Source organism: Octodon degus, unplaced genomic scaffold, assembly GCF_000260255.1.
Source record: "Octodon degus isolate 3935 unplaced genomic scaffold, OctDeg1.0 scaffold00002, whole genome shotgun sequence".
Classification (NCBI taxonomy): domain Eukaryota; kingdom Metazoa; phylum Chordata; class Mammalia; order Rodentia; family Octodontidae; genus Octodon; species Octodon degus.
The window spans coordinates 32,574,404-32,590,307 of record NW_004524578.1 but is presented as its reverse complement, the minus strand read 5'-3'; the positions used below and the strand labels follow the sequence as shown (position 1 = coordinate 32,590,307).

General features: G+C 43.2%; 1 protein-coding gene across 1 annotated transcript in view; it reads right to left on the bottom strand.

The window, feature by feature from the left end:
- Positions 1-15,565, bottom strand: part of C9 (complement C9) — a 67,447-nt gene extending 51,882 nt beyond the window's left edge. The window contains 3 exon segments of the mRNA XM_012514007.1: positions 189-221; positions 223-299; positions 15,365-15,565. Of these exon segments, the coding sequence (XP_012369461.1) occupies positions 189-221; positions 223-299; positions 15,365-15,565 (311 nt within the window).
- Positions 15,566-15,904: the final 339 nt, after the last annotated feature.

Below are 15,904 nucleotides of genomic sequence, written 5' to 3'. Positions count from 1 at the left end.
TAATCTGCTGAGCTATTTGGCTGGCCCTTATCAAAGGCACTTTAAGGCTGGAGGTGGGGACCTAGGCAAAGATATTTGAATTTTTTAATGCAGACTATATCAGTGATGGCCTTGAATGCCTGGACATGTATCCAGCAGCATGTTTATTTCTTCTCACTCAGGAGTGTACACAGAAACGCAGTGAGAACTTGGCGCTGCACTGGAAGTCATTTCTAGCTGACCTTGGCCTCCGGGAAGGCCTCTGAGGGCACCCTCTCTTGTCTGTTTCCCAGAGCTTCTGTGGAACAGTTCTCATTAAACTATCCAAAGGCTGGGGATATAGCTCAACAGCATAAAGACCTGCCTAAGGTCCTGAGTTCAATCCTTGGTACCTAAAAAATAAGCTTCCCAAAACTCTCAATGCTCCTTGAGCGAAATTGCACAAAACCTGTGGGAAAAGTTAGGTTTCTACAGCCAACAAAGGATTATGCTTCAAAGCAGCATCCACCCTACTGCAGCGTCCTAAAGCCAAACGAGTTGATGGTTCTAAGAGAAGCCACAGCATTCGTGGATGTCAGTGAGAGGGGCACCTCCCATCCCAGGCCACACACTCCCTTGTACACTGGATGGTTCTAAGGGCTCTCGTTCTGTAGCATGGGCAGCATTCAGATTCCCTGGCGAGGCCAGCCACATACATTTAGATAACTGCCTCCCCTTTGGAGTCAACCTCAGTTGTGGAGGATTGCTGCCTTACAGCTCTTTCCCAGGAGATGCAGCCATAGTTCCAGGGAAGAAAGAAGATAAGCACTTAGCGTTTGCTTCAGGCGAGAGTCACACTGTGACCATTCACTCCAGGAGCTCATCCAGCAGCCTCTGCACAACAGCGACCCGTCACTTTGTGTTAGCTCTTGGATGTAAATGAGCTAATGGAAGTTGATCAATTTTTAGTGACCACCATGTATTCCTGTTTCCATGAAGTATTCACAAACTAGTTTTATTTTTCAGCTGTACATAGTAGCCAGGCTCGTAACCCAGCTCTCTGAGACACTGAGGTGGGAGGATTGGAAGTTTGAGGCCAGCTTAGACAATCTGGATACTTAATGAAATCTTATCTTAAAATAAAAAATGAAAAGAGCTGAAGTGTAGCCTCTTATAAAGGCTTGGAGTTCAATCCCCAGACAATACTAAAAAATAAATAAATAAGTAAATAAATAAACCCTTCCTAACCTTCCCTCTTCCAATACTTATCCTATGTCATCTTTGACACTTGATCACATGTTGTTCTATATTTTCAATGCATATTTCTGTTTAATTCATGTACTGCATGGCAATTAAACTTTCAAGCTAACGGCAACATTAATAACAGAAGGAAACTAGCAAAATCACCAGGCAGACATTTTACATCGATTAATATTATAGGTTCAAACACATGATGAAATCCTTGAAGCTAGAAATATTGCTTCGTTTCTTCTTATTTTAAGAGAAAGAAAGAAAGCAATAAAAATAATGATATAGAATTTCAAAATAAGGCAATAGGATATTAACAATGATTATTATATTGCATGTTGTTATCTCAAAAGTATTTGCTCAGATTACCAAGTTTAGGTTTGCAAAATTGATAAAAAGTATAAGCACAAACTGTTCCTTTCAGTGAACTAATAAAAATTAGCCATATATTTATATTAGCTTTTTAATTTTTTTATGGCCAGCTCAGCCTACCCTGGGCGGGGCTGGCACAGCCTGTGGTACCAGGGATCGAACCGCGGTGCCTATGATTGCCTAAGCTTGCCTAAGCAGGCGCTTTAGACCACTGAGCTATCTCGCAGGCCCTATCTTAGCTATCTTGTGTATATATGTATGTTAATTTTCTTCCCTCACCCCAATTGTTCACTTTCAGAATACACCTCTCTCCCCCTGCAGGGCAGGGGAAGCCTCTGGTTGCCTGGTTCTCTGTCAGATGTACAGCAGCCGGCCCCGCCATCCCCACAGCAAGCACCTCCTCAGCGGGGCTTCCCAGCCCAAGACTCCAAGCATCATTTCTAACCTGGATGCTTCACCATATAGCATTGTGCTTCAGGGCTCCTTGTTGCTCTTTCTGGGGTTGAGCATCATAGTTTTGGGCATTCACAGCACTCTTGGAAGCTTTGAACTTTGCTTTCTCCTCTTATAGTCACAACCCTACCTTGGATAACTATCCCATTAAGTGACAGGGAAGAGAAGCAGAAGCTACCAAGTAGGAATCCTACAAATACCCCAGCACTGGTTCTTTCAGTGCTGGTTCCTGCCCCAGAGGGATGGCTAGGCAAGGCCGATTCATTCACAGAAACTCAGATCCTGGCTCTGCTTTGAGACTTTAATCAATTGAAAATCTCCTCCACCTTAAACACTTCCTTCCAGCCAGCTCCTTGCCATTCCTAATACAACATGTGCAAGTCTGTGACATTAAACCAAAACAAGGCAATGGAGGAATCTTTAGAGCGGCCTCCTCTCTGCCCTGTCTCCTTTCTGCTCCTCATAACGGCACATCTTAAAGAAGTTTCAGTAAGTGTATTTATCCCGCAACAAGACTCATCTTCTTCACCCCTCCTTGCTCCTTTTGCTGCTTCTACATTTTGGCCAAGTGTCTTGAAAGAGTGCGTTTCCCGTGTCTGTTTCCTTGCTGTGAGGCCTGCTCCTGCCCAAGGAACATGACGACAGCTGTGTGGCCCACTGAATTCCCTCAGTCCTGACCTTACAGACTTCCCCATCGCCTTTAAAGTGGTTCACAACCTGTGCTTCTTCAATCACCCTCTTCCCTCATGTTTGCCCCTTATTTTACTCTATTCTTTTCTGCCCAGTGCTTGGGTCTCCCACGCAAGCTTCTTGATCTTTCTCCTTGTTTTCACATTTTCCCAGAGCTTTTGTTTCTATGTCAATGTCTTAACGACACCCATAAAGCTCAGACATTTCTTCATAATTGTAAACTTTTGGATTCCACTCCAAACTGGGCATTGGCACTTGGTTGTCTTTATGGTTTATTGGACTTAATGGATTTGCAAACTAATTCATTATTTTTTTTCCTTTTGTTCAAAGCTGCTCCTTGATTTGCAGTTATCCTAGCCAGAGTCCTGGCTATAACTTGAGTTAGCCTGCATCCTCTCACCCTTACCCCTGACAGATGACCAACCACTCAGACCTGCTGCTGCTGGTCTTATGAATGGTTCCCAAACCTGTCGTTCCTTGTCTCTCCCATGAGTACTCTTGTGTGCAATAAAATTATGTCTCCCATAGGTGACTACAGTCATTTCTGAGTTTGTGTACAGCACCCAGAAGGATCCTTCAGAAACACCTGTTTGATCTTCTCATTCCCTGATGGAAAACTTTTTGGTAGCTTCCTATCATTCTAGTGATGATTTTCTAACATGGTGTGAACAACTTCAGAGAAATCCATGTCCTAGCTCCTGGACTCTGTGAGCATTTGGTCCTCCATGGCAAGAGAGTTGACAGACTGTGATCAAGGGCTGGAGCTTTTCAAAGAAGAGCCAGCTTGAGAGACAGGAAAGTAGAAGAAACGGAAGGCTTTCTGTGACTGGCTCTGAAGCGGAAGAAGGGGACAGTGAATAAGTCATTCAGGGACTTACTTCAGGGAGCTGTAGACCCTGGGGAAGCAGGGAAAGGAAACGTTCCCTAGATCCTCCACTGAGGGGTCCTGTCCAGCTGCCACCTTGATTCTGATCCAGGGAGACCCGTTTCAGATTTCTAACTTTCAGGCCTGTAAGATAATAAATTTGTGATTTAAGCCACTGAGCTGGTGTCATTTGGTAACATTGCAGTGGGGAAGGAATGCACGTGACCCAGAGAGTTCTGCATGGCCTGTCCCCTTCCTCATGCCACAGCCCACTCTTTTCTACCTAAGCCCCAGATACACGAGCTTAACTTTGTTAGATGAACCACTTTTTATATAACTTCAGGTCTTTAATCCTGCTGATCTCTATCCACCATGCTGATCTTATCTAGGGCTGATCTTATTTTTAATCAGTGTGTTGATCTTGACACCATTTTACTAGTGTATGCTTGGGATGCATAATAGCTACGTTTACGGGGGTGGAGGAACTGGTACAGATATAATCCTTTTTATCTCTTCATCTCCCCCACCATCCCTCCTTCCCTCTCCCTGATCTTTCTCCCTTCTCCAAAAGGCTTATTTCCGGGTTTCATACATCCTCCCCTTATTTTACTCTTGAACAAATTTGTGTTCTAAGATCTCATATAAGAGAAACTGTGAAAGGGGTGTATTTAATCTTCTATGTCTGACTTACTCCACTCAGAACTTGCCTCCTGAGAACCATTCTCCACCCTTGGTGTAGTTTTCTGTGTATGTACTGTTGCAGAACCTTGTTCTTCCCTGTGTCATGAGCACTTGGACAGTAATACATTTCACTTAGTTAATTAATTCATTAACTTATCAAATGCTTATTAGCTGACCAAGACTGGCTATGCCTGGGAGACACAATGATGTTCAAAACAGCAAAACAAAATGGAAACTATGATCCCCTGAATCAAATGGAGTTTGTATTCTAGTCAAAAATACCAATGAGACTACGAAATGCATGTCTTGTTCAGCTTTGCAGTGCCTGTGGGTTCTTAGGAAGTCATTTTTGAATGAATAGGTTTATTACTACGGGAAAGAACAGGGAGAAATTCCTGATCATGTGGTCTTGGGTAGACCTAAACCTATGTTTCTCTAATCTAATCTCCTGGTAACCCATGCACATGATTTTGTGCAAGCCTTCTTTGTCATCTGGGAAGGCATCCTGCCTGGAAATGCTATTTTGTAAGCTTGACCCTTTCAGACACCATCCAGCATATCAGGGAGTCTGCATAGCTTGTCTATTAAAAGTACAGGCTAAAAATGTATGATATAGGCTGCCAAAATTCCTAGGAAAATCTGCTTTCCTTAAATTAGAGTATTCATGTGTGCTGGAAATCACATAGCTGAGAAAGTCTTTGCTAGAAGATCTTTACAAAATTAAAGCTGTGTCTAGAACTGATGGGCCTCACGAAGCACTGGCGAATGCATGCTTGTGCCCCATCACAGGGCTCTCCATCCTGGGTCTCTATCCTCATCTCAGACATTAGAAGTGGGAATTTGGACTTGGAATGTAACTCAGTGGTAGAGTGCATGCGAATCTTCAGGTTCAATCCCCAGCACCACGGAGAAATAAATAAAGTAAAAACATGAGTTATAAAATTGTGATCCTCACTCTATCAATTTGGGCTCCCTGAGGATGGGTTACCAACATCCACATTTCTAAAAAACTATCCAGAAGCAGATTCTCGAGTTCATACAGTGTTGAAAAATAATGCTTAGCAACATTTGGTAGAAATCCATGTTATCTGAAAGGGTGGAATTCATATAGGTGTGGGGTACTTCTAATGTCAAAAATATCCAAACTTGAGGCCACTATTGGCTTCACTCTGCCCCTGAGCTGAGCTACTGTTGTTCTAGAACCTATGCTACTAGGCTTTACCTACTAATAGCCTCCTGAATCATCATGGTAGCCTCCCGTGACCTTGAACTGGTAATGCACCAGCACTTTGTTTCAGTGCCTCGGTGGAGCCTTGTTAAATAAGATGGGTCAGTGCAGGTCCACCCCAGAAGAACATACTCTGTGTTCTGCCTTCGCCCTTCGAGTGCTTTCTCCCTGCTTCCTGGTGGCCATGCCGCTCTCAGCTCTCTTCCAGCATGCACTCTGCCATGCTGTCCCTCCCTGAAGCCAGCTACTGTGGACTGAAGTATGAGCCAACATAAAAACATCTCCCTCCTTAAATTAGGAGTATCAGATATTCTGGCTAAGCAAGAGGAAGTGACTGAGATGCTTCTTAAAGACTTATTTTCTTTTATAAGTTTTGGTTTGTGCTTTAGGCTTAGTACAAAGCACTAGACGGTCACCTTAGATCTTTCATTGGCCTCTTGGTCTCTGATTTGAATTCACTTCCAGGATAATCTACACTACATCCACAGGAAGGCCTGTACTGACCATCCTTATTTAAAGCAATACTCACATCCCCTTAGATAACAGGCCCAAAGCACTACTGTGCTTGGGCATTTGGAGCAACAGAAGGGTATTTCTTCCACATTTCTAGAGCTCAGAAGTCTGAGACCAAAGTATCATAGGGCTGGGTCTTTTCTGAGGTCTCACACTTGTCTTAGGGATGATCATTTTCCCTTTGCATTTTACCATCATCACTCTCTGTATGCTTCTGTGTTGACTTCTTCCACTTGTAAGGACAGCAGTAATGCTGAATTATTGACCTATTTTTTAAATTAATTATCTCTTCAAAGACCTTAAGTGCAAATATAGTTACTTTAGCAGGCACTGAGGATTAGGAGTTCAACATGTCAATCTTGTGGAGACATAATTCAGCCCATAGCAATGACAAATTTTTTTTCCATAATTTTATTGAGAAACTAATAGCAATGAGACAGTTTCAAATCAAATTGGTAGGACAGTTTCAATAATTAACACATTGCATACTCTCTTCCTAGTAGTTATTTGCTATACAAGATGCAGACATGATATCCTATTTATAAACACTATTAGAACAAATCCCTCTATTCATTAAGAGAATGGAACTATATGTCTATCCTAACCATTTTGAGTACACAGATACAAAATGGACATTCACCTGTATCTCCTTTTTTGTTTAGTTCCATCATTTGAATATTATAGGTATGTTTACTAAGCAAAATATTCTAAAAGGGTGCAGTAGTCCATAATAGTATTGGGTCTTCCGCTTTGCTGGCAGTGTCAGAAATTGTTGACCTGAGTCCCCTATAGCTCAGCATGGCTTTACTTGTTATACTTCATTTTTATACTTTTCTGCTGGATGGTTAAGACCAAGATAAAGCAAGACCTATGCAACAAGAGTTGTAGCTTTTAGATCTGATAAGGTCAGTGAAATCCCCTCAGGATTTATCCTGAGATCCTGTACCTCAGATTGTAGATCCTTTGTCAGTGTCAGCCATATGGATGAATCACGGCCATTACTTAGCCAATGTGCTCTCTGTGAAAACTTGAGAGAATGTTTTCTCTCCATGTGACTCTCCTTAGGCACATTCTACATCATCAATCACTTTCCTCTTTGGCCCCATAATCTCCTTGATCAGAAAATTTGGGACACTATTGAATTACATGACGTTACAGTACAAGTTCTCATATGTCCTGAGTCTTAATTGACCTTGGAAGGCTAGGGCCACAATTTTGGCTTTCCTTATGGCCCTCCTTTTTCTCTAATTTTGGTCTGCAAACTTAGGTTGTTAACTCTCCAGAAGAGAAGCTTATTGTTATTACCATACAACCTAGGCTGTTAAGCTTAACCTCACTATCTTTCTGAATATCCAACATCTTAGGCATAACATGGAACAGGTATTTTTCATTAAGTATTGATATGTTGAACTTTAAGTCCCAATGACAAATGTTTTAAGTCCCAATGACAAATGATTAAGCAATACATTTAATTCATCTGCTAGCTTTAGTGGACAACTTTCTGAGCTCAGTGTCTCCTTAAGTCTTTATTTTTGAGGGATACATTTTATTAGTCTCATTTTGTTTTACGGATGGGAAACTAAAAATGGAGAATAGTATTATTTATCCCAAGGTGAACTACTTTTTTACTTTAGAACTTACATTTTTCTTCTAGCTTAGCAAGTTTTGCTCTGCCTCTTACATTGACTTCCCTCCCCCAATAGAAATTCTCTCTGAAATAAGCTTAACAGTCAAGGCTTGTTCAGTAATCTGTTCATGTAATAGCCTTCCAATCTTTAGACATTCAAGATACAATGAGTTAATAAGAATTCAATTTATTTTTTAATACAACAGCTCAAGGTAAAATATATTAATTGGACAACTGATTTTTGCCTGAATGTATTTTTTTTTTTTATTTTAAGATGCTGAGATCCCATCACACATTGCTGATGGGATCATTTATTGGCAAAGCACCCATGATGAAGTGCAATGTGAGAACATCTACCAAAACCACACTCATAGCGTACATTTGACCTAGAAAGTTTGCACTTACAAATACTGTCCATAGACATTGCTGTACACACAAGTATACACTTACAGCCTAATTTGCACTATTCCCTTTCAGTTGGGACTGGGTCACTAAATGGTGGTGCAACTCTAATAGAATAGGATACAGCTGTGACACAGAATGACAGAGCAGACTGCACAATGGTATGGAGTGATTTCAAAGATATATCATTGTGTTAAACGGGAAAAGAATGATATTTGAACAGCATGTAAATATAATATGTTTATGAATAAGAATAGGGAGAATCATCTGAATGTATCTTAAGATCGCAATTCAATGCTATCAAATGAAGTAAAAATAAACTGAAAATTTGCTAGCATCTGTTTTACCTCCACTGTGCCAGTTATCTGGATAACTGGAGGAACAATAAAGGTAGAACTCTGAGGAATTATAGACAGAATAATGCATTGGTGTATGCTGTTAAAACAAATATTGTTGTTGAGATAGGGTGCATAAATGCAAGGGAAAGGAAACTGATGATCTCTAATTGCTCCTTCTGTATTTCATTCTGTGCTCCTACTGCCACCCCCTCAGCCCCTTGAACTCACTCAGCAAATAAACATTTGTAGCTGAAGGGTTGTGTAGGTTACAATACTCGCCACCCGCCTACCATCCTGCTGAGCTCTTAGCCTGAGCTTAGAACTATTTGTAAAGCACTCTCTGGATTCTTACATGAAATACAATGCTCTGCAAGTGCTTTGACCTCAGCTTGAGAGACACTTCTTAGATCTAAGAGAGGCCCATCAGCATGGCAGGTCTAACTCCAGGCCAGAAATGCATGAAATGAAAGGCATAAGTATGTGCCTGGACCCATGCTCTCGCCATGAAGAGATGTTTCCAGCTTTAGGCAGCAGTTCACACTCTAGAACACCACAGTCAGCCCAGGCAGGAAAGCGCTAACTGTAGAAGGAATCTGGTTTGTCAATAAATAAAACAATGTGGCTCCCTAGAGTAGGGAGATGTAAGTTAATTAGCAGTGCATGGTTCTTTCAGTTTTCCTAACTGATGTAATTCATGATGATACAAAACAATAAAACACCAGAGCACAACTCTATAAATTCTTTTCAGGACCCTTCCTGTTTCTCCAAGTCTTACTTAAGATCTTTTTACCACAAGAGTCCGCGAGTCAGCCTTCAGCAACCCTTACTGAGGGCCTGCTGTGCCTCAGCACTTGTTCCAGTGATTGAGGCTACAGCGCTGACCACATTCAGGCTATCATCTTCTGGAGAGAAGAAACAGTAAGCAAGTACACCCCAAAATAGAGCATATGGTGCCTTATTTTTCTAGAGAAAAATAAAGCAAGGTAAAGGCATAGAGATGTGGAGGGAGAGTTTTATGGAGAATTGAGAAACAATTGCCCAGAGGAAGTATGTCACTTTCAACATATCTGCAAATTCTGTGGTGCTCCTCCTACCCAATGCAGGGCTAATGTGACATTTTCTCTTGGAGCTGGCTGGGCCTTATTATTCTTTTAACAAGTAGCATGCAGAGAAAGTGACTACTGAAGGATGTGCAAAAGCCAGTTAGCAAAGGCCGTTCAAGCTTTACTGGCTTATCTAAGGGTATTTGCTCTGGATGCTTTTTACTAGTGTGCATGAAGCCACTGACCCTGAGTCCACTGCAGATGAGCCAGGGGTGGGGGGGAGAGAGACAGAGAGACAGAGAGAGACAGGGACACAGAGACATAGAGACAGAGAGACAGAGACACAGAGACACAGAGAGACGGAGACATAGAGAGAGAGAGAAACAAAGACAGAGAGTCAGAGAGACAGAGACAAAGACAGAGAGGAGGTGGGGAGAGAGAGAGAAAGGGAGGGGGGAGAAAGAGAGAGAGAGAGAGAGAGAGAGAGAGAGAGAGAGAGAGAGAGAGAGAAGGCTCTTGTGGAGATTAAAACTCATCTGTTCAGCTTTGTTCTGCTCCTCACCATCTGAATCTTCCCATCCTGGGTGACAGAGGAGTGAAGAAGCCATCAAGGTGACCTCATCTCCTTGCCACCATCTGACCAAGACTATGAGGGAAACCCTAGAAAGTACTTGACAGAGCCCAGAAAGCCTCCAGATTCATGAACAAAGAAGTAATGGTTATTGTTTTGAGCTACTGTTTTAGAATGACTTGTTCCCCAGCAAAAATATGGGCCAAGCAGAGAGCCATTTTGGATTAGATACCTGAAGGAATTTAGAGAGGGTGTAAGGTAAGGGTCTGAGTAAAGTACTACAAGTGAAGATAAGCAGAAATGCGAAGGCCACAGGGCAGCACGCTGCTGGTCTGGTGAGTAATATTAGAACTGAGTGAGCAGAGAGAGCAGGCGCAGCTCTGTGTTGGAGCCCATGAGGAAGAGTTTAGATTTGATTCTAAGCTTGCTGGAAATCCTTAGAGAGCAGCAACAGCACTAAGAGTTTTCTGGTTGCTGAAATGTTAAACATTTCTGTGTGCTGATGGGAAGAGTAAGATACAAAAGGAAATTCAGAAGAGACCAAAAAAAAAAAAAAAAAAAAAAAAAAAAAAAAAAAAAAAAAAAAAAAAAAAAAAAAGAAAGAAGTGGTAAAGAAGGTAAAATCCAAATTAGGGCAGTGCGGACTATGACAGTACCCAGGCGGGGTCCGCAAGCTTCCTGGAAACAGTTCTTTCTAGTGCCCTGGGCTTCACTCAGAGACCTTGGTGGAGAGGGGAAACAAGGACTCACATCCGCTTCTGGCCACCGTGCTAAACAATACAAACACCGCAACACAGTGGGCAGTTTTGGCATAAGCACAAAGGCGATCACCTTCTGATCCAGTTATATCACTTCTGGGAAGTGAAACATGATATACTTTATGTCCTCAGGTACATGTATCCACTGACAAAATAACATACAAATAAGGACATCAATTGCAGTATTGTTTCTAGTACAAAAGCCTGGAAGCTAGTCAAGTGTCTGTCAGTAAGAGATGCCAGGCCTCGATTCACACAATAGAAAATTAATCATCTGTGAGGAGAATGAGGAAGTGTCTTGGATCTGGCTTAGCAAGGTTGCTAGGATATACTATGCCAGAAGGAGCAAAGCACAGGGCAGAAAGGACAATCTGATAGCTTCTGTGAAGAGAGGGAGAGAATAAGATAACATGACTGCTTTCCCCTGTATAAAGAGATAAGAAAGACACACTGGAAATCACCGTATGGTAACTAAAACATAGAATGGGTTTGGCGGGGGGAATGTCCTAAACAATTTACATAAGCTGTCACAGATCTGTGAGGATTTGTGAGTGAGGAATGCAAATTTTTTCTATGTATAATTTGTTTTTTTTTAAATCTTTGAATCATGTATATATTTTGCTATGTACAAATTAAGAATATGAAGATAAAGACAACTACCTGTACAGAGCACATAATGTTTGCTGGACATTGTGCTGAGCATATTACTACCTGAGTTATTCTTCGTGACAGGTCACACGACTCCCTCTAACTTCACAGATGAGAAGCAGAGTCTGAGGAGGTCAGAAATGGGACAGCATAGTAAGGTGTGGCGCCCAGAATCAACCCCACACCTGGGATTTAGGAGCCATGCTCATGGCCCTCCCAGCATAGTCTCCCTCGGACCTATGCTGCCTAGAAAATCTCTCTTCATAGAAAGAAACCAAGGCCAAAACCAAAACAGACTGAAGCCCTACAGAGCCAGAAGCCCCCCAATGACTCACTGGTCCTGGCGGCTCTCTGGAGTTGGCTCCTGAGCTGATAGGGCAGCAGCGCCATAGCACTGAAGGTGTAACTCTAACCTTCTCCTAAACAAGGAAGTGTATAAAAGTGAGGGGCACAGCAAGCTACTGGTGTAAAGACACCAGGCATCAGGTTCTTTCCACGTGCCAGGAACAGGCGTTCTAACTACTTATACACATTACAATCTAAGGTTTCCAAAAACATCTTACTAGAGAAAGGCATCATCACAGTTAGGGGCTGAGTTGTGCACTCCTCCAAAAGATATATGGAAATCCCAAGCCCCAGTACTCCATACTTGGGGATGGGGTCTTTACCCACGTGATCAACTGAAGAAGAAATCATCATGCTGGGTGTGGTGACACACACCTGTAATCTCAGCACTCAGGAAGCTGAGGCAGGAGGATCACTGTGAAGCTTGAGATCAGCCTGAGCTACATAATGAGCCTAAGGCCAGAACTGCAGAGTGAACTGAAAAGTTGAACTTTGTTTCAAAAAAAAAAAATCATTATAGGAGGCCGTAATCCAATATGACTGGTGTTCTTATAAAAAAGGGAAAATAATTTAAAGGTGAACACCTAATGACAGAGACAGATAGTGGAAAGTTGGAGCTTTTAAACAAGCAGTGCCAGGGATAGCTGGCCCTAGCAGAAGCTGAGAAGGGTCTTCAGCATAGCCCCAGGGACCACGGCCCTGACTGCACCTTGACCTAGGACTTCTAGTCCCTTGAGCATGGTGGCAAACCTTCTAGAGCTTGTGAGTATACAAACAGCTCACTGCAGCGTGCATGCTGTGGTTTCACCACCCCTGGCCTAAGGGGTGAGGTGATCAGCGTGTGTTCTCTAAGTTACTCGATTTGTGCTACTTTGTTTTATGGCCCTGGGAAATGAACATAACCCACATTTTACAGTTGAGGAAACTGAAGGCCAGACAGGGCCCGCTGCTTGCCCCAACCTGCAGGGTTTATAAGTGATGGCTGGAGCTGAGGCAGCCTTGGTGACACGAGACATGTTTGCAGAGAGTAGTCATAAATTTTGTTTCTTTAGCTACTGATCAGGTGAATTACTTGACCCACTTCATGACTGAAATTGCTGACCCTCTATTGACCTCAGCCTCCATCAAAGGGCAGAGCACTGTTTGGAGCACGTCACACTTTCAGGGGCACGGTGGTACACTGCCGCTGCTGGCAGCTGGGACCATCCAAGCGGCCCTGGAGTCCCTTGGACAGCCTAGTGAGGCCATGCCCTAGAGGGCACAAACTTGAAATCAAGGGAATCCTCCCCCACAGCTGCTCTCTTTCGATCAGTAGGAGCTGCAGTCCAGGAATACAGGGTTTAAGTCACTTTTTTTTACAATTTAAGAGTGAGTCCCAGTAAGCACAAGAGAGCTAGCGCAACTTTAATAGCTATCTACTGAATAAAGCTACTTTTGTGCCCAGATGTCCAGAAAATGAAAATTCTTTTTTGGTGGAACAAAACTGCTTAGGTGATGTGGGAAGAGGAGATGACAGAATGATCCAGAGCCCAAGCAGGCCCAGGCAGCACCTCTGTGGGCCCTCTCCTGGGAGACGCAGCCCATCACAACTCACTTCAGACAGTGGAGCCAGGCTGAGAGGCAATCCTCATACAACTGAGAGGCAGGAAAAGTGGGCTTGAAGCAAATGTCAGAACCCAGAACAGAATTTGGGTAAACCAAGAGTCCGATGAGCAGAGGGGATGAAGTCACAGTGCCCAGGGCGACACTGTTTTGGCCAGTGTGTCCCCTTCTGCTGGACCACTGAGGTCAGCAATTCTGCTGTGCTGTCACCATTCTGGCCCATACTGCGTCGGGTCACATGTTGACTTCCGAGTGGAGGAAGGGTGCCTCATGGGGGGCTAAGCTGAAACATTCCTAGGTGCTGTGCACACACTCATGATGCGTCTATCGTCCATTTGATTTACTCCCTCGCTGGGCTTACGGTGTTTCTCTGCTCTGCAGTGTTACTACCACAAAACGCCTACTGTGGGAAATGTATGAAGGATTCACTTTGGCCCAGAGTCTGGTGGCTGTGATGTTCAGGTTGCATGGAGAGTTTCCCTTGAATGCATCATACCTGTCCTCCAAAGGGAAGAAGAAATGGCTTCATGCAGGAGAAGTATGTAGATGGCCAACAAAGTGAACAGATTGGGAAAGGCTGGGCCTCATCCTCTCTTTCTACAACACACCTCAGGAACGACTCCACTTCTACCAGACATGGATTGCTCCAGAGAGACTGTATTTCTCCATCTATGAGTGTGGGGTCCCCAGAAACTGAAGTACTTGGTACTGAGCTCCACCTCTTAAAATTTCTACCACCTCAACACAGTCCCCCTGAGGACTGCACCTCTAGCACATGATAGAAACCACATGCAAGCCACAGCACACGGGTGTTGCAGTCCTGTGTAGGATCACAGGAACAGGAGAAAGCCTGTTTCATGGGAAAACAATCATTGGGCTGTACTGTGGAATTTTTTCAATGGGAGAAATTGAACCTTAAGCCCCTGGGCACCATCTGGGACACAGTATGAGATTTCAAGGAGGAGAATCAAAGCAATTGGCCTCTGCTGAGGTGGTGGCAAAAGGTCAGTGCGGCCAATAATTGTCAGGAATTAAAACAAAATGCAGAACAGATTAATTTTAAACTTTTTGAAAACTACATACTGATAAATCCGGGTTTATCATATGCTATTGACAATTCCAAATGTTTAGAAATGATATCTCTGCCTTAACATTTAAGTGGCTTATTTAAAGAAATTCCAGAAATAGCACTAGATTTCCAAGAAAACTTGCAAAGATAACTGTATGTTTTTTTTCCTATCTCATTTTAAAGTTGAAACTATCAGTTTCTACACTGGTTGGCTTGATATTTTTGTCTACTTTGCTGTTCAAAAGTAAATCTTGAAACACCAAAGCCCACAGTAAAATTCCAGAAACAAATAGACAGCCCACCACTCAGCCAAGAGCAGGCTCTGAAATTAGGCTTATTCATTCCTACGTTGCAGATCATAAAGCTGAAGCATTTGCTGGGGGACATGCCATCCAGTGGGGATGCTCCTCTGGAAGTGGCCTGGTGGGCTCTAGAGAACATTTATTTGCAAGGGCCCAAAGGATGGGAAGCAATCATTGTTTGTCTGTGCTGAGGGTTTTGGTCAGTTCAGGTTGCCAGACTCAGAGGTCCAACCAAAGGATCACTTGCAATTCTCAGCCTACTGTTTCCCATACTGGTAAGTGCACTGGGCGGTGAACCAATGTGTTGAAGTGGCTGAGGTTAGCGTCATTGCTGGGTATAAACAAAGTAATAACCCCTCATCCCCAGCAGTCCTCACCTTAGGAAACGCTGGAAGACAGGGTCAGGGTATGTGCAGTTTTGGAAGAAGGCTCCTAAGTGATTCTCATAGAGAAATTCACTCAAAATAAGCAAAAGAATGACGCTTCACTGAGGTGGAATCACAGACGTGGATGCTTAAACTCCTCCTGTGTTTGAAAGTGAGCTTCCTGGGCTGTTTCCTTGTGGGCAAAGCCAAATACAAAAGGATTTCACACACTGCTTTCTTTGCAGGTGTACAGCATCTTTGTGAAAAAGGATCATTAATATCTTACAAAGGACACGGTCTCCTCCGAATGGTGCATGTTGGGAATGCAGATTCTGAGCTGGAAAAAGTTCGCGTCTGCCTCCTGTTTTCGTGTTCTCCGGGGCTGGTGCGCAGGGCCAGGTGGCCTGTAGGTGCCAAGCAATGTGGACCTCGCAGCTGCTCTGCAGTACAGGCCGCACAACATGGCGCCCACGACTCTTGGAGGCATCCTGATGCCTGTTCTCTGCCCTACCAGCCTAACTTCACTGCCCCAGATGGGAAACCACTCCCATTGTGTTTCTTATTTTTTTAAAGTTTCCTACAACATTCTACTACATCACCAGGCTTGAGATTGAGTATGAACTCCTTGAGAGAAAAAAAATCAGATGGAGTGCTGTAGGCAACACATCACTCAGTTTGAAAAATAGATCCTGACACAGTTCTTAAAAGGACTTCATTTACAAATTAGAGTATTAATTATAAGCATGCAATGAGGTATTTACACTGATGACAAACTGGCACTAATACACATAAAGATAAAACAAGGGGAGGAGTGCCGGGGAGATGG